Source organism: Dryobates pubescens, chromosome 28 (assembly GCF_014839835.1).
Source record: "Dryobates pubescens isolate bDryPub1 chromosome 28, bDryPub1.pri, whole genome shotgun sequence".
Taxonomy (NCBI): domain Eukaryota; kingdom Metazoa; phylum Chordata; class Aves; order Piciformes; family Picidae; genus Dryobates; species Dryobates pubescens.
The window spans coordinates 10,292,455-10,312,002 of NC_071639.1; the positions used below are offsets into that span (position 1 = coordinate 10,292,455).

At 42.4% G+C, this 19,548-nt stretch overlaps 1 protein-coding gene across 1 annotated transcript in view; it reads right to left on the minus strand.

Annotated features, from left to right (window-relative positions):
* The window catches only part of SLC16A10 (solute carrier family 16 member 10), a 40,666-nt gene extending 21,465 nt beyond the window's left edge, over positions 1 to 19,201 (minus strand). Inside the window, exon 1 of the mRNA XM_009896468.2 lies at positions 18,806 to 19,201. Coding sequence (XP_009894770.2) covers positions 18,806 to 19,196 — 391 coding nt within the window. The 5' untranslated portion in view covers positions 19,197 to 19,201. The remainder of the gene's footprint in view (positions 1 to 18,805) is intronic.
* Between the last annotated feature and the right edge of the window lie 347 nt (positions 19,202 to 19,548).

The following is a 19,548-nucleotide window of genomic DNA, read 5'->3' on the forward strand; positions in this document are numbered from 1 at the left end:
TGGTTTTTTGGGAGGTGTCTGGAGTTTTTTGTTTGGGTTTTTTGCTTGTTGGTTCTCCCTTAAACAAATAAACCAGACAGTAACTGTGAATCCAAAGCAAATATCATAGGAAACGGATGATGACCTTTTCTCCCAACTATACAGCAAGAAAAAAGGTACCTGAACCAGTTAAAGAAAAAGTAAGAGTTGTTTGCCTACAAGAACATTTTCTAGTAGACAGACTGCAGATCTATGGAGTTAAAGTCAGAGGAAAATAACCATACTTAAGTTAATGAAACAATGCCCAAAAGTAAGAAGTGCAGTTAGGCAAAATATTGCTGGTAGAGATTATAAGTATTAAGCCTTCAGGAACCTTTAAAGGAAGGCTGGAGTCAATCATTAACAGAAATACACATGCATTTGGATTTCACAGCAAACTGAGCTTGACCTTTGACACTTAAAGTCTAAAAATGCTGTGGTAGGGAGAATAAACAAGGAACAAATCGATAAGAAATGGCTGTAATCACTTGTTTTTCCTTTTGGGAGTCATACAAGAATGTTTTCTGCTGACTGTCCGAGACAATTTTCAAAGCACAAGGTAACCACATTTTAAACTAACACTAAAAAACCCCTGAATTTCAGATCTCATTCCCAGGCATGCTTTTGTCTTTCCTTCCCTCCCCTCTCCCCCAAATTCACACTGGTTTCTTCCTTTTTTTTTAGTACCCAACAAATGACCACCAAGGATCACCATTCATATTTTGATTTCAGATCAGTAATCTTGAATGGAAGAAAGTGTTAGCTTCAAAGAGGACTGAAAGGTTTAATCCCAACCACTCTCACAACTATTTTGACACATTCTGGACATCTGCAACCAAGCACCTTGTGCAATGGTCTCATGTTTTAGATCTATGACACAGACTAGACCTCAAGACCCAAATTCTTCTTCAATGGCACTATTGGTCTTCTTCCTTTACTGGTCATCCTCCTTTCCCTTACCTCACTGCATTGGGAAGAGAACTGCAAATCAAGGTCACACTTCAAACAGCACAAGCATACACTCCACTCCTACAGCATCAGGAGCTCTAAGATCACCAGGATGAAACCAAAACAAGACAAGATAAATCTTGCTTCACAAGACAGTTTGGTAGACCAGTCAAAGTTCAGGAGTGTAGTTTACCATCAAACACTTCACAGACTAACCCTAACTTTTCACATGCAAAGATCTTTCTGAATCTATCAGAACTGGCTAAGAGACCCCATGACATCTCAGTAACTTCATTAGCATCCTGAGGACAAATTATAACAGTTTGTATCAAGAAACTGTATTAGACATGGAGGAAATTGGAATATCTGACAAGGAAGTGCTGAGAGGCCCTGGGCTGTTTAGCCTGGAGAAGAGCAGACTGGCAGGGCATCTCCTCAATGCATATAAATATCTACAGGGTGGGTGTAAAGAGGATGGGGGCAGACTTTTCAGTGGTGCCTGGTGATAGGACAACGGGCACAAACTAGAACACAAAGTTCCATCTAAACACGAGGAAAAGCATCTTTACTTCTAGGGTGGCAGTGCACTGGAACAGACTGCCCAGGGAGGTTGTGGAGTTTCTCTTTCTCTCAACCCTGAGCACAGGTCAAGAGAAAAAAATAAATCTGCCTGGACACTTTCCCTGTGCAACCTGATCCAGGTGGTCCTGCTTTAGCAGGGTTTGGACTAAGTAATCCCCAAAGGTCCCTTCTTACACCTACCATTCTGTGTATTCTCCAATTCCTCTCCAGTATTCCTCTTCTCTTCTATAGATGCCTACAATGGGCTTTAAATCCATACTGTCAAGGCTCAAACTGTTACCTAGACAATCTAATGGTACAAGCCACTGTTTCCCACCATTTACCCAAAACAGTTTTCGTGGGTAAACATCTCCATTTTCAGCAAGTGACAGTTTATTTATCATAGAGAAGGAAAAAAAAAAGAGTCACTAACCAAACCCAAAATACTACTACAAAGAACAAACAAAATAGAAGAACAAGTGATTCCAGGGCACCAAAGTGTCTGCTTTGAAACAGGACATTTTGATCCAAAAACATACAAACATTCAGAGGCACGTGTCTGCATTTAGCATTACAAGCACAAACACTGAACTACACAGAAAAAACCTCTGCCTTTGGAACTCTAACATTGTCTTGTGCTATAAGTGATGTGGAAAGCTAACTGGACTTTAACAAGAAGAAATCTTCTGGTAAAGTGAGTTTCTGTGTCTACCTTCCAGAAAGAATGCACTTTTTTACTCATATATTTACATATAAATTACAGTCTCATCACAAATACTCTGCCAGAAGGAAATACAAGTCCAGAAGTGGACACTGAGTGACACTATGAATTAAGTGCTGCTTTCACAAGATGAGGAAAAAGAGAAGTCAGAGGCATTTCCTTTTACCCTGTCTTCCATTCTCCTCTCTTTCCAGAAAACTTCAGCTACAGGGGTATCATACATTTTTTGCCCAGCAGCAAACAAATCCTTCCAGAAGATTAACAGGAAGGAATCATTTGCATGGGAAGACTGATAAGAGTAAATAAAAGCAAAAGCATGAATGGCAGGGTAATTCCCCATGTCAGCATATGCCCTTTATATCACTTACACACATGTGACTCAGCTTGTGCCCTCTCTAACCCTTGTAACCAAGTGAACCAGCCACTGCAACTCTTGACCTTGCTGTTCTACTTCATTTCCTTTCAATGCCAATATCTCTGGGACAATAAACTACTCCTCATCAACTTAGTGCCCAACTATTCAGGCAGTTATCTACCTGACTTCCGGCAATCCAGGTGCCCAGGTTGCCATACATCAAGGAAACCTGAACAGAAGGTTAATTTTGCCCACACAAAGCAATTTTATCTTACATATGCAGCTGATAAACCCTCAGGAATGACTTGCTGCATATGTAGTATTTCTCAGCTGCAGCTGAAATAAATCAGCCTGACAGATGCAGGACATGGGAACTACAGCCTGAAGTACTTCTTGATAAAGATCCCACTCCTACAAAAAACCCAATGAGCTCAGTGAGGATTTTGCTGTACTCTTGGGGTGGGAAATCAGAAATCCAAAGCTTTTATTCATAAAATGAGCAGATACAACAGCACAAAACTCGGAGCCAATCATACTGCTGGCTCATTTCCTCCCCCGTTTTTCACCAATACCTTTGGCTCTCCAAGCTTCTGGGCAGCTGTATTAAAAAGACTCTTTGTACCCACCATGAGCAAATAGACACAGGCACACACTGTCTAGTGTAAGTTCTCTGAAGCCTTGGATTAAAACATTGTTTGTTACTTCCTTAAGGTATGAAAGTACTTCTCTTATATGAGAAACTGTAACATTTGCTCAAGAAAACTGCTGGAATCAATCACCTTCAAATATCTGACGAGGGATGGAAGACTTCAGTGAGTTTCAATGCCTTGCTCCTTAATGGTTCACTAGAGACTGCATCTTAATATTTGTTGAAAAGAAGCCTAAATCCACCACTCTGCACAGCAATTACAATAGTCTTGCTCAAGATGTGCAAATCTGAAACACATTCCTGCAGTGACTCAGATATTTATTGTGTCAATGACAAGAGCTGCACACCACAGAGGCTTTGGGTTTTTTTTTTTCCACAGTTACACTGCATAATAGCACATTATAGAATAGTGTAGCAGGTAGCAAAAAAAGAAAAAGCACTCAAGGGTCTCTGCTGGAGGATCAATCTTCATCCATTAGCACTGCACTCTAATTCCTTACAATAGAGTCTGAGCATTTTAAATGTATTTTTGTTTTATCAGGTTGCAATCTAAGCACCAAGCACTTGGCTACCAGCATTTCTACAGCCCTGTTTACTTGAATGCTATTCCCAGAGCAGTAACCCCACTAGATCCAAAGAACTACAGCAATGATTTGCCATCTTAGTCAGCTCTTAGCTCCAAATAAGTAAACTGTTATTCCCTATTTCTAATTTTAAGGGGAAGGAAGAGAAGGACTAAGAATAGTATTAAACCTAACAAAAATGCTACTGCAACAAACAACCCCTGTCTGTCCTGGGTTAAGTGTGGATATATAATAAAGTGCACATAATAATGTCAATACCATTATTCACACATCTAGGGACACTGTCATGGGTTGAGATCTGTGAATAATGTTATTAACATTAATAAGTAATAGTAATGTGCATATAGTACATATCCACACTTCACAAAAGACAGACATACTACATGCATAGATACTTTAGGTCTGAGCTCCTTGCTCTCACAGTGACTTAAACCACCTAAGACACAGAGCTGCTTCCACTGACAAAAATTACAGCTTCCCCAAAAAAAATGCAAAAACAGAACAAGGAAAACTGCAAGAACCTGAACCAAGTCTGAGTTCTGTTGCTCATGGAGTACAAGGCTTGCTACAGTGATCCCTTCTCTTAACTGGTATCAGGCTGTCTTTCATCAAGCTCCATTTGCACAGTGTTGGGTTATCCAGCAGATGATCATCTGCACACCCACAAAGGGGCACAGCCAACGGCGGGGGAGATAGCAAGTAACATCCTGCCCTGGGTCCTCCCTGGCTCATAGCAGGAGCATTCAGCCCCGATGGCATCAGGGGTGCCCAGAGGGGCAAAGGAAGATGGGAAGCCCATCTGCAGGCTCAGGATGACACTCCCTGTCTGGTCCTCCACAGGCTGAGGCCCCAGTGCCCAGGTGTGACAGAATGGTCAGTGCCAGGGCCCTTTCAGAACTAAGTGGGATCAGTGCCCTGGGGCATGTCATAAAAAAGTGTTTCAGGATCACAGTACTTATAGAACAATCCATAACACCCACCCACATTTAATCCAGGCATTAAAGGATCACATACTACCCTTAGTACAGGACATTTTAAGTCTGACTCTGTATTTCCCACTATTGGATTGTGGTAAAGATTTGGTTGCAAGAACAATTCCTTCCTAAGTAGCATATAACACTAGTTTATTGGGGGAAAGAAAACTTGATACAGTAATTTAAATGCCAAACCACTCAAAATTTAACATTCTTTTAAAGCTCCAATTTAATTAATTCTCTCCCTGGGTACTCCTGGCTTACAAACCTCACCATTTAAAGAGCAATTTAGACAATTCCATGCAGCAATACAGTGATGCTGCATTTTAATACATTCTCAGACAGTAACTTACATGTGGTGCCTTCCATTTAAGCTAGTCAACACAACATCACATCTCTTGCATCCTTCAGTCATTTCTTAGGATTCCATACTCAACCCAATGAAAAAAAGGCTTGTGAAGAAAATGAGTGGAAAGCTTGTTAAAAAAAAGCAAAAGGGGAACTAATTAGGACAGGAATTTGATCTACTAAATTATTCTGCATGAATAATGATCAGCTTGTCAAAATTCATAGTGTTTGCTCATGAAGCTCACAGCTGGAAACAGCAGGGATATTTCAGGTCAGGAATGAGGTTCTTTGGCTAAAGCCACACAAAGAAGTTTGCATAGCTCCTGCCAACACCATGCTTAGCTCGAGGCAATGCTTTTACTTTCAAGGGCCCTGAAGTAACTCAATTTAAAAAGGGGGGAAAGGAAAAAATTTACTAATGTTTGCAATAGTGAAAACCAAGGATTCTGGTAGTTCTATGACCAGTTTACTCTCAAGAATATTGCAGACTTGATATAAGAAATTACAGAAGCTTGAAAACGAAGAAATTAATTCAGAAGAGAAGCGTTAAGTATTTCTCTTCCTTTGGTAGGTGCAACTAGAAACACCCCCTTAGAAGACAAGAGTACTGATTAATTTCTTCCCCATAGTCAAGATGGCTACTGTCAAAGAGGGTCATTCCTGCTCTTACAAAGCCTCCAAGGAAGATATGAGAGTTTCTCCCTTGATCCTCACCCTTGAAGAGTAGCTTCACAAAATCCTGCCAAGGCAAACAGATTATGCTGTACACTTCAGTACTGGTGACCAGAGAAATCATAAGTTTTCCTGACAGTCAGAACTAAGCATCCTCTAGGTGCAGGCTAGTAGGTACTTCATAACAAAGCCTCACCTTTAATAGGTTTGATGTAGCCAGATTCAATAAAAGTACTACCAAAACCCCCAGAGATGGGTAGGAAAAACCCAAACACAGCATTTTGCATGGCAGAAATACAACTAGGAATTGCTTTACAAACTAATCCTCTGGAAGAACAAAGGCACTTCAGTAAATTGCTTGAGAAACTATATTCAAGTATGTTTTCTGCATTGTTTAATAAACTAGAATAAAACTTAGAAGTCAAAGTTACCTTACTTACAAGGTTTCTCTTTAAGGAGGCTTTTCTTCTCCCTCACCTAAATTTTATTCTAGAAAGCACTACAGCAGAAGTATTTCTGCACCTTCTGAGGCAAGGCCACAACCAAGTAGATAAATATCATGAGCTCCTGCACATCTAAAAGCAGCTTTAAATACTTACCATTCATCAAGCAATTATGAATCATGTGATTAAATCTTTTGAATACAAAGGATGTATAAAAACAACAACCCAGAGTTTACTGAGAATTATCTGGATATGGTGAAGTAACACACCATTCGTGCTAAGCCCAAGGTTAATTGTTTAGAACTTCTTACAGCTTTCAAATGATTCATCCACCACAAAAGACTCTTAGAAAAACAAATTTTCCACTGGATGAAAGGAAAAGCCCACAGAGGTATGGGGGGGGAAAAAAAAAAGCTGAAACCCAAGAAGAGGTCAAATTAGCATACACAGAGCAGCTAGCAGCAACACCCAGAAAAAAATATCCACGTTGAATCCCCTTGGTGTTTGGTAACCCTAACATCACCTGGAAAAGGGAGAAAGGCTGAAAGAACAGAACTTCTCTTAAAATATAACTTAAATGACTGCAGCTGAAGGGTGGCTCTTTGGCTGGTTGGTATTTTTGAGGGCAGGTTTAGTTTTGGGGTGTTATTTTGGAGAAAGAACAAGCCATCTGGGTTTGGATCCAACTCCCAAGTGCTCAAGAAAGGTATAAAACAATTCTAATGAAGTCCAAACTAGCAATAAAAAAGGCACTAGCAAATAAATTGATCAGCAGCCCAGGAAAGCAAAACACTAAAGTACTCAAATTCATGGACAACACTGGGGAAAAAACGATGTGGTTTCATCTGCTCTGCTTCTGATAAGCTATGCCCAGTGCACCACCTGTAAGTAGTGAAAAATGCAAATCAGCTGTTTTCTGCTTGCACATGACAACTGCATGGGCAGGGTACAAAGAACCCATAGATTTTAAAACATTCCTCTGCACTTCCTACCAGCCTATTCAAGTAACTTTGGAATAAAACTAATGTATTACTCTAATCCATATTGATATCAAAGTGTCCAGGGTGGGAGGAGTACAAGTGCTTGCTATAATTTGCTTCTGGAGAGGGAAACATGCAAACATCCCCTCTGCCTCGGTGTGCTAAGAGCAGCTGTAAAACAGAGCTGCTCAGCTGAGGGTATGACCATGGGAAAGTGGTTGCAAAAGCATAACTAGATCTGCTTCCAAGGTTGATGGCATAGCTCTAACTAGAATGCATTGGTAATTGTGAATTGTGCTTTAGTGCATAGAGTTATAGAAGTATTTGACTTCTTGATGAACAAATTTAATCAGATCAAGCCTGTGAAGACTAAGGAATAGAGAAGAAAAAAAATCTGAAATTGGCATAAGACAAGTTTACAGCAGTAGTAACATGAAATTTTGTGACAGCTCTTCAGCCAAGCATGACTTAGTGAGATCACTGTCCTTAACAATTAACAGTAGTGTCCTTATATGGCAAGCCTGCTATATCCTGATGTTTTGACAGTAGTTAAATGGAAGGAGATTAAGCAAAGGCTACTTTCAATTGAGAAAGTTTCAAGCAGGGATTCCACGATGAAAAGATTCTCTGGGTAAGACCATCAGGTCTTGTTGACAGGCAGAGATATACTGCATGGAACAATTGCTTCCAATCAGAGTATTTCATCTGAGTTAAGCAGGGTTTTGTTATCCCTCTGCCAGAATCCCTGTGGAATTTTGATCAAAGATGTAATGTAATAAGCATTGTAATACACAGTGTAAGAAAAGCAGAAGGCATATTTTCTGTTACTTGTGAAGAGCAGCTGCTGAATAGGAACTTGACAGAGGCAAACAGATGTATACAGCCTGAAAAAATAAAGATTAGAAAGAAGAAGGCATAAACTGCCCACAGCAATGAGATACAGTAACTGCCAGGGCAGAAACACCCAGGAACCCCTTAAATTTCTTAGTTATCCTACAAAGTGTTGAAAAAAATATTAGCAGGCATTGTATTCTGATAAAGTAAATTTTTAGGCAGATTTGAGGCTTGCTTATCTAATTATTTTGGGCCCCTGAATGTTTCCAGATGTATGTGTGGGGGAGGAAGTCTGCTCCTAGACAAAGTAAACTGCTCCAGCGAGGTCAAAGCAGTAGGGGTGGCTTAAGGCTGCAGGGTAGGAGCTATGAATAACGACTTATTGCACCCTCTTTCAGGCTGCTCTCCAAAGACAAAGGATTGATGCTCACCAGTGACAAAGAACCTGACTTTCAAACGCCCATACCCTAAAGAGAAGTGACAAATCCACACAGTTATCAATTACAGAAAGGATTTTGAAAGCTAACCTGCTAAAATTACATGAAATAAAGGTGAATAGGGAAAACTTCATGCAGGGTGTAAATTCACAGGGCAGACTCTCTAAACCTAAGTGGCACACCCTTTCCTCTACATCCAAATTACAGGACCAGCCCCAAATGGGTTAAGTAAGTTACTTCAAGCCCAAAATGGCTTGGTCATTCAAGAGAGTAATATGTATTGTATCTTATTCCCAGGTACATCCTAACTCTGTGTTGCCAGAAACATTGACAAAATTCCAGTCTTCATCTTAAAACTTCAGTTGATAAATTACAGTGAAACTCATACAAGCAAAGAGAAAATCTGTACTGAAATTTCAGCTTGTGTTCAGTTGTGGTTAACCTTTGTAAACAGTTCACTAGCTCTGACAGCTCTATAAACTTACAGCCCTAAATTTCTTTAAGAGCTAAGATCTCCTGCTCAGTAAGCAATTATCCAAAGATTAGTGCCTGGTAATTCATTTATTCCCTTCAATGAGCAGAAATAATGGGAATTGGGTTTCTGTGACTTTAAGCAGCTCATGCTCAGTTACTACCAGATGCTCAAAGTCATCACAATGAATCAGAGCAGGAAAACACATTAATTGGATTAAATGCTACTTTTGCATTTCCCCCTTCCCAATCAAAAGCAGAGAACATTTCCTCATTTAATGAGGAACGTAAAAAGTAAATGTAATAGGAATAATAGCAAAAGGAGTAAAGTAACAGAAGAATAATTGCCTTTTCCTGCATTTGTCTAGCTTGAGAGCTCAGAAAAGCAAACTTGCTGGCAACTCAGCTACAAAAGCAGCCAGCTCTTTGCACTGGCAATTTGTATCTGCAAGGTATTGAGAGCTGATACATCAGCAAGTCAGAGACCTTACCTCCTGCTGAAGATCAGCAACAGCTGTCTAGATAATGTTCTTACTTCAGGGAAGAGGGAACCATTTCAGAAAGAACAGATGCTCTTCTGATGTATCAGCACTGACCTTTCCAGGTGCTGCCCATATACAGACAATAAATGTTAAGAAAACAGAAGTGGTCCTTCACCAGTGTCACTGATTGCCTGCCCCTGTTTAAGCTAAAACCAAGCAAACTACTCCAATAATCTATTTTCACAGCAATTGACCTGTTTTCAGAGAATCCAAAAGCATTACAGAACAAACAGTAGAATGCTCAAATAAAACCTAAACATAAACTAGAAACATTTTCCTGTTGAATATATATTGAGCATATGTACAAGTGAGCACCAGTGTGACCATAAGCAGGAATTTTACATTGAAATGAGCACACCTTCGGGTTCAGTTTTCCTATTGTCATTCTACCTAACCTGTCATACCAACTTAAAGTACCTACAAATGATGTGGCAAGAGGTTGTTTTCAGATAGCTTTGGAAAGCTATAGGGAAGATTTGCCTTTGCTCGAAATAGAGAAAGCTATGTTTTGTCTTTGACTCTGAGGGGAATGTAAACACCTTGTAACTGAAGGAGAGAAACTAGGCAGAATGTGGCTGGATGTGTTAACGTATTGTTTTGTTATTTTAACCTATTGTATGCCTTCATTACATGCATGCCAGTAGAAAATGACCAACTGAGATGTGCCTTCTGATAGACTCTAACACTTTGCTGTATAACGTAATAAACATCTTTGCCTGCTTACATCTGGAAGCATTGCTTGAGGTGAATCTACCATCCATATAAAAATCTATAATATAACAAATGACATCTTGTAGCTGAATTCTTTCAGGCTTCATTTGCTACAATGTGTTCTTAAGTGTATCCTTTAGACTAAGAAAACACTACCCCAAGGCTTTCACTTGTATTTGCTTATATCCAGCTAAGCCCTAGTCAGCCAATTTATGTTTTAGGTAGTTTGCTCCTAAAAATGCCTCCGACCTTCATTTACAAGTATTTAATCATCTTCATGAGATTGCACACACGATCAAACATCTCAAACAGCACACTAGTAAAGCAAACACCTCCATTTAAAAATAAAATAGAAATAAAGCTGCCTGGCAGGTACCAACAGGCATTTCCCAGATGGCTTGGCAAAGCACTCTGCCCTGCCGTGGCAGCTTTCAGAGGAGCAGGGCAGTGCTTCCGAGGGGAAGCAATTTCTAGTTTCCAGTTCCTATCAAGTGTAGGGCTCAGTGTGAATTCCCTCTGAGACAGGACACACCTGACTGGTACTGTCTGGCCTCTAACACCAGGGGATCTAATCTGCAAGAGCAAAACTGGAAACAGAAAGGTTAGAGGCAAAAAGCACACTGAGCAACTGTATCTTGCCTCTGAGAGCATGCTTTAGAAGTCTACCAATGCTGGCTGGTGAACATGAAACACCTGAAAGCATTCACATTGATTTCTGTCTCCTGTAACTTTGCACATCACATCACACCGCTGGCCACGACCGTGCCTGGAAAAGCTGCCAAAAGGCTGAAGAGAAGACAGCATCTACAATTACAGTCTAACTGTTGGGAGGTATAGATGCATTCAAGCATTGCAGCTACAAGATTAATCTACCTTTACTTCTGAGACAGAATCACACAAAAGCATTGGCCACAAACTTGACGTGGGCCTGATTCCTACATGCACATGAACTAAATTCCAGAGCAATCGGACACTGAAGCTCACATACAGTACCACAGAGAAAACACTCCAGCAAATACAACTAAATTAGCAGCTACATACAGCATCGGAGCATCAAACAGAAAACAATGTCCCAATCTTATCAGCTTCTGATAAACCTTCAAGAGGAAAGATAACCTTGACAATAAAACACCCAAGGATCCGCCTAACCCGGTTTGTGAATGTGATTATTGCACCTCAGAACACACCAAAACCCTCCAACCATCACAATTGCTTCAACAGTCCCACAGTGACCCAGATAGAAACAGGAAAAAGAGAGGCAAGGAGGGGAACAACTATATATAGTTTACCTATTTATGATTTTAGCACATGCCAGAAATAACTACTAAAGGGGAGGGGAAAATGCAACTACAATACTTCAAACTGAGACTCCTTAAATTGGAGACAAGCTTGAGAACAGACTAGCTGTAAAATCCTATAGTACTGTTTTCTACCACAGAACATTTGTGGTACCTTCAGCTTCCTTCATTGCAGAATTTCAAAAGCCCTGTGTCTAACAGTGTCCACGCTGATTTTGTGTGGTTCCACTCCAGGTTCCCAGTAAGCTACCCAATTCTGTTCCTGTCCCCTCACACACACCTTCAAGGGTCAGTGATTTCACTGCATGAAACTAAACGTTCATTAAACGGCTGCACTATGAACAAAAGACTTGGATATTTACAGAGGTGTAAAAGGCTGTTAATGCTCCATGCTTCCATCTGCTAGAAATGGGGTTACTCTGATAGGATTAGAAAATACATCTCCAGCTTGCACATCTTATTTAAGCTTCCAGACAACTCCCCAGTGTTGATTTAATTCTCTAGATCACCGCCTGCATCCAGCAGTGTCAAAAATCATAAACTGAGAGCTCTAATTTCCTTTCAAGTTTGGAATGCAATTTTGGGTTTGGAAGAGCCTAAGTATTTCAAAGGTAGGAAATTACTTGAAGGTATAAAAGAACAACAGGCAGTTTAAAATTAGCTTTAAATTATGTGCCAAAGTCATTAAATCTTTCTTTAAAGTACATTCACATCACATACTTGACAGCTTCAGCCAGTGAACTCAGGGGGCCACGGGCTGTATTTTCATAACTTAATTGCAGGAGAACCCAAAAGGCATCATGTACACTATACACTCAAGGTGTGGAAAAACATTATCTAGCAACACCACACTGACTTTCTGGTAAGGCTGTTACTGAGCCATGACACATACCACTGACACATGTCCAAAATGCACACCATAGTTCTAGTTCTCAATTTCCACCTCACTTGCTTTGAGGTTAATAGTATCTTTAGGTAAAGCACCGTTAATTACCACACCTTCTTTCCTCTCAAACAGCATAATACAGCAGCTGATGTCATCAGCTAGTTCAAACCACTTTGAAACTACTGTAATTAGGGCTAAACATGGAGCAAACTGACAAGGATCACCTATGTAACCCACTGAGATTATTCCAATCCCAGCATGTTTAATTATAACACAGGATCAGGTTACTGCCCAAGTAAGCCCTGGCTGTGTGGCCCAAGAACACTCAGTACTTCTGGCTCTTGATAGAAGATAGAGGCTTCCTTGGGCAAATCAAATTGGTTTGTTTTACCCCAATGTCCTTGCTAGACAGCTGGCCATTCTGTACGCTGCTCAGCTGCCCTCCAGATGCCAATGGAGAGCAAAACAAGCAGCTCCTTAAGAGACATCTGGCTAGTACATGCCTGGGTATAGAAAACAAGTCACAACAGCCCAAGGACAACAGGGGGCCTGGAATGCCAGTTCCAGATAGCAGAGACAAGCCTCCACCATAAGGCCCATCTCAACCTTCACTGAGGATCACTTTTAATGAATACCAACCTTCTCTTTTCTCCTTAAATTCCATGGCTCTTAAGCATTCAACAGCAACACAGTAAGAGCTCAAACTGGGACGCCTCTACTTGGAAGGATCCCTTTTGGTGTTGTAGTTAAAAATGGGGGGGGAAGGGAGGTTTGCAAAAGAGCAGCTTTCCTATCTTGTGCACAAGAACCCTGTCCTTGGTCATCGTATAAGCTTGCAACTATCAAAGCTGTGTTTTGGTTCCAAGAGACAACACTGCTCACTCCTCAACTGCACAATCAGAATGCTTCAGATCAGAGTTTGTTTAGCACCTTCTACTGCACTACCACACTGTTTTATCTTTGCTCACAGTTCCCGCAGTGACAGTTAAAATGGTAACTTTTTTTGATCTGTCAGTTGTGGTGTCAACATACTTTTCTGCAATGAACCAGAGAGATTTCTTGGGTCCTTACCCAATGTATTTTCTCCTTGGAACCTTTTTATTGAAGTTGTTTGGTTTTTTTAAGTGGCTGAAAACCCAGACCATGAGCTAGAAGATAACCTTTACTGCCCACTTTACAAATCATTTCCAACAGACTAGCAGCTAGATACCAAGGGAAGTAATAGCTAGCACATTTACAATTACTTATTCCTCATACATACACATGGCCTAAAAAATGCAAAAGAAAAACCTATTTTGAGGCACTCTAAACATGAAGTGTAGCTCTATTGAACAAAGCACAGCACAGAAGATAGCCAAATGAATTCACTGCTTCTGCTTATTACAGCAGAGGCAACAAGAAAGCTGCTTTACAACTTGCAATCAAATTGCAGCCACACTATCTAAGGCAGACCACGTTGCATGGGATCATCCACATGCTGCTGATAACAGCGAGAGGCTGGCCTCAACATCCCAGCAATTCCTTCCTCTGTGGGAACCAGCACTGATGATTTTTAAATTGGTCCCATCCTTGCTAAAGGGCTCCTACTCTAACTTAGTTAGAGCAAGTCATTCCTCTCCAGTTCCCATGAAAATTAATGGCAAGATATAAAACAGAGCTATTATTGCAATAAATTAGATTTCTGGAAGTAAAACAGATAATGTTAGATCACAAGGGAATGTTTTCTCATGGAATTAGCCTTTCTGTACATATTTACTGAAGGTTAAATTGAAGTGGTCTAAGGCTGCACTAGCTGTGTGTTCACAAAAGGGATAAGTTTGTGGAAGATCTATGAAAGGACCTACATTATTCCTCCTGCCACAGTGAGTATTCTAAAATAAAAGTTATATTATCAGTGCTACATTAACTTGGATGCAAGTAATCAGTAGATCTCCCTCCTTGCAGTTCAGGGAGCTGAAGCAATTTTAAATTGGGAAATTACTTTCTGAGCATTATAGATCAATGGTTGTTGAAAAATCCTTACTCTCCTTAGCAACACACAGCAATGCAAGTTAGAATCTTGTGAATACTCCTCTCACACCAAAGTTTTGAGGTCCAGGATTCTGTTAAAAGCTTTTACTCATAATTCAGACCAAGAAACCTTTCACTTCCCTATGATGATCTTATTTTTTCCCCCTAAATCTTTGTGGTATGTCTTAAAAATCCAGAGTAAGATTTATAGAGGTATTTCTGAAAACTCAGCTGAAGAAAGTGAGTTTGGTTTGGCTTGGGTGGGGTTAGGGTTTTTAGGGCTTTGTTTAAACACACCTTTTGTTTAAAAGGTTAGAAAGAAAGTATCAAGAATTCCAATTACAACATTTTTGTAACATTTAACAAACTAAAGATGCTTTCATGTGACTGATCAAACACTCCCAAATGTTTTGTAAGTATTCATAAAGTAATCCATCCATCTAGAAATGATAGACTGAAATAAGGCTCAGGATAGTTCCCAACCTTATCACAATTCTACAGCTAAACCTGAACTGCTACTCAGTTCCTCAGTTAAGATTATCTGCATGTGGCTCTTCAGAGAGTAAATATCTAGATAAAGTTTAGAAAGCATTAAATTTCATGTGACTGTTGAAACCTCCTCACATTATGAAAGGGGCTGACCTCGAGCACAGCTCCACCAGCACGCTGAAGCAGTCAGAGAGCAGCTTGCGCAGCAGCCAGCCAGCAGCAAGGCATACCAAAGAGGACTAGCAGCATTTCTCAGAGCAGCAACGCTTGCTCAGCAGTGGCAGTGCCACAGGGCACAGTCCTAGCAACAACTGGAGCAACTGTCCCTGTCACACCATAGGGCCCAACCCAGACTGTGCTCCTCAGGAAGGATGCATCTGAGCAGGGCTGGAGCTCTGCACTGAGGCAGCAGATGCCACACTACTTGGCTGTAAGTGGTGTGCTGCGGTGTGCACATGTTACCCAGTGAATTCAGTGTGGGATGACAGTGCAGCACCAGAGACAGCAAGAAAGAGATTGGCTTATCTTCTCCAAGACCCTGAAGCTTCAAGAGTCTGAGCCACCAACTATGCTGAACAAGCAGGTAGCCTGCTTATTACCGAGAGTCCAGCAAAGAGCTGCAAACATGATTAAGCAATTGGAACGTTTGACATAGGATGAGAGACAGAGAGATGGGGTTGGTTAGGCTCAAGAAGAAAAAGCCAAGGGGGAAGGGAATTTAAGTGTACATAAATATCTGAGGAGAGGAAGTAAAAAGAAAACTGAGACAAACTCTTCTCAGTGGCATTCTGGCAAGAAGCAACAGACCCAAACTGAAATACAGGGAATTCCATTTACATGTATGAAAAAGCTTTTGTACCGTGGGGGTAATTGAACAGTGGCATAGAGCACCCAGAGAGGCTGGAGTCTCCATCCTCACAGATGTGCAAAATCAACTGGGCAAAGTCCTAAGCAGCCTGCTCTAGTAGACACTGCTCCAAGCAAAGAGGCTACCACCTTAACCATTTTTATTATCTTTAATAAAATTAACTCAGCTGGTGAATTAACTCAAACTGGCTAAAAGAGTAAGTAGACAAACTTTAGCAGTTTAACAGACTGTTACATTTCTTCATTAAAAACTCATAACTGAATAAAAGGAAGAGACAAATAATATTTAAACTTCAAGTTGGTCTTTAACAACCCTCCTTTCAAGAGGCTAAAGAAATCAAACCATGGGAAAAGAGACAGAAACTATCAAGAGACTTCAAGTGTCTGGAGACAGAGCAAATTAAGTTAAAAGATGAAATCATCTTTATGGATAGGCAAGCAGAACTAAGCACTGGTATGTCTTGCTAAGTCTAAGAAGAGGCTTTATGAATAAACATGCTTTGCTGACTTCCTCTTTAGGCAGCGGTTACTTAGGCAAACTCAAAAACCAGGAAGGGATTTGAGGAGCCTCAAGAATGGTAGCCAGAATAGATGAATAAGACAACGTCAAACAGACTACAGGGAGCAATTATACAAAGTTGCAGAGTAAGGAGCAATGCACACTGGAAAACATCAGTCAACTAAACTCCACTGAATGCAGCTAGTACTAAAAAACCAGGAAGAAAGGCATTGAATTATGTAAATAATGCAAATGAGATAGCACAGTGTCACAGCACATCACGCCCCACACCATGAAAAGGGAAAGCCTCGTTTGGAGTATGACACCCAGTGCCTTTCTTCTCCTTGTTATAGAAGGGTTTAGATGCATCAGAGATAACAAATAACATTAACTGAGAGTACACAAAAGATAAGCCACCCACAACATTCTACATGGAACAAAGCTGTTACAACTTGAAAGATTTACCCAAGGAAAAGACAGAGCCACACTCATGGAAACACACAGAGACACCAGTCCCGAGCCACTTTGAAAGCAATGTGGCAGATGACAGAGCAGCAAGCCATCTAGATAAACTATATTCAAAATGAGTAACTGTTTCTTCTGCTACTTGGAAATCAAACCAAGTTTGAGTCTTTTGCCATCTGCAGAACAGTATAACCACATGATACTGCTGCTTGCTTGCATTAAAAATGAAATCATTCAACGACTGTCCCACACCCATTCTTTTTCTCTACAGTGTGGCAGCTAATCCATCAGTGTTCAGTACAAGGCACACTGCATGCACTTTGCCATTTCTGATCATAGCTCCCCTTGATAAGCTGAATGTTGTATCAGCATTTGTTTAGCTCATTTCACTCTTGGTCCTACCTTCAAGATAAAAATCAGCAGACAAACAGCTTCTAGGCAATGATGTTCAACGTTAAGGAGCAACACGTTCTGTTTAAAGCTGCTGCTTAGCCTTTCTAGCATCCAGCCTCATTAGTGCACTTTCAAGTATTAAAAGGAAGGGCATCTTTCTACCTGCTGCTCTGCTATTTACAGGAGGCACTTTGATATTTGCAGTCCTCCTTCACACACACAAGTCATCTAGTCAAGGCAGCTGGTATGGTATTTCCCCCAACTTAAACCCATTTGGATTTGAGAAAGCAAAAGGAGCGTCTTCTGCCTTACCCACACCACAGTACATTTGACAGAGCAAAACAAACCAAAACACAGCTGTAGCTTGTTCATTAATTAACAAAAAAAGGGCAATACAGGAGGTGCTGGCTACATCTGGGACTCAGGACTTCACCTGCTCTTCTAATAAGAACTCAAAACAAGTAGACTCTAAAGTCAGGTTCCATTTTTCTCCCCCCTCCCCTCCCACTTTCTGCAGTTGGGTGAATTTTCAAAAACATGGGTGGAGTAAATCACAATCTCATCTCACAAACACCAGCGGTGCAATTACTCCTCTGGAAGGCAAGAGATAGCAATTTCAATTCTCCTCTTGCTACTTTGACTACTGCACTACTGCCTAAAAGCCAATTTATTTATTTCTTAGGAACAAGATGACTGTTCAGAGAGATTGTTACTAGAGAAGGAGATCCTGAAGAAAAGCAATTACAGCTCTGTGCCATGAACAGAAAGAGTATCAACTACTCGAGTTTTTCTGCATTTCTGACTGGCCACTGGCAGTCTGACCAACTTAGTCACTTCTCAAAGAGAACTCTGCATAAAACAAATATATGCTCTCCTTCAATGGACACTTGTGTCTAGAGTGCTTTAATCAGAAATAGCAGAGTGGATATTTAATCGTGATAGTACTGTTACATCTTCAGAGTTCATCAAACATCAATAACTTCACTGGTGAGTTTTGGGATACTGGTTACAGCAGTAGATCTCCATGTCGAAATGCTGCTTTGGCCATCTGTTAAGCCTGTTCTTGCCATATTTTAAGTGCTTACCATATCCTGCTGTAAATTAATGATTTAGACTAATCATTAGGCTAGCGGGGGAGGCAGAACAAAGCTTACTGGGACCAAGAGTATTTATTTTCTCCCCTTAACACACAATGAAAGATGCTCAAATGCACTGCTGGGGAAGGAGCACACCTGCTCCTCTCCCTGCAGCTTCTCCCCACGATGTATCGGCAGCGACCTGCCACAGGCCCTGCCTCTGGAGAACGGCTGTGACCCCAAACCTTCCCAGGGAAAAGAGAGGAGCTTCCCATGACATCGATGAAACGAATGTTTCCGAGTCCCTCGGACCTGCCACAAGTGCTCTGGCCCCTGTGACTGTAGGCTCGCTGCCTGAGGACAGCGCCGGGACGGGCATCAGCAGCCCACCGGACACACCTCTGGCCGGCCCTCCCAGCCCTGCGGGGCACAGACACTGACAGCCGGAGCGCCTGCTCCGTTGTCAGCCAGGTCTACCGGCCGCTGCACCTTCTCCACCCGGGCTGGAGACTGTGAAGGCTCGAGGCGCAACGGTCTGGAAGCCACTCCGACCCCTTCCCTCGCCATCCCTCACCTGTTTTGAATGCCAGCTGCTTGTCCTTGCTGCCACCGAAGAGCTCGAGCATGGAGACGAAGAGGACTCCGCACGAGTTCTGGATACCGAAGACGGCGCCGTTGCACCACATGGCGGCCAGCATCACCACCCAGCCCCAGCCGCCCTCGGGGGGCTCAGGCGCCGCGCTCTCAGCGCAGCCCGCGCTCCCGGGGGCCTCCGTCACCGCCCGTGGCTGGGCTTCGCTCGCACCGCTCGGCGCAGCCGGATCGTCGCTGCCGGGGCACCAGTCGCTGCCGTTCTCCCTCCGCGGCTCCACTACTACCACAGCCGCCGCCGGTGGGTCGGGCAGGGGGGCGTCGGCGCTGTCCCCCGCGCCCTGCGGCGCCAGCTGCTCGCTCACCGGCGCCATCCTCAGCCGTGTACCGGAGCGGGCACGAGACCCTCCTGCCCGCGCTGCCCACTGGCGACCTCCCGGCCCTGGCCCTCCTCAGCCCCTGACCGCGCGAGCCGCGGCCATCCCGCGGCGCTCCGCCTGCCTCCGCGCGAGCCGCTTCCCGCCGCCGCCGCTCGATTTTAAAAGGGGGGCTCCCGTGGGGGCGTCAGCGGCACGAGGGCTTTTCCTCAGCGCCGATTGGCTGAGGGCAAGGAGGCGGGGGGGCCACGCGCGGCTTCGCCTCCCTTCCCTTACTCTTTCTCTCTCCCCCCCCCGCCAGACTGGCTCTTCGGCGGCGGGGGTGGGGCAGGACCGCGGCGTGTCAGCG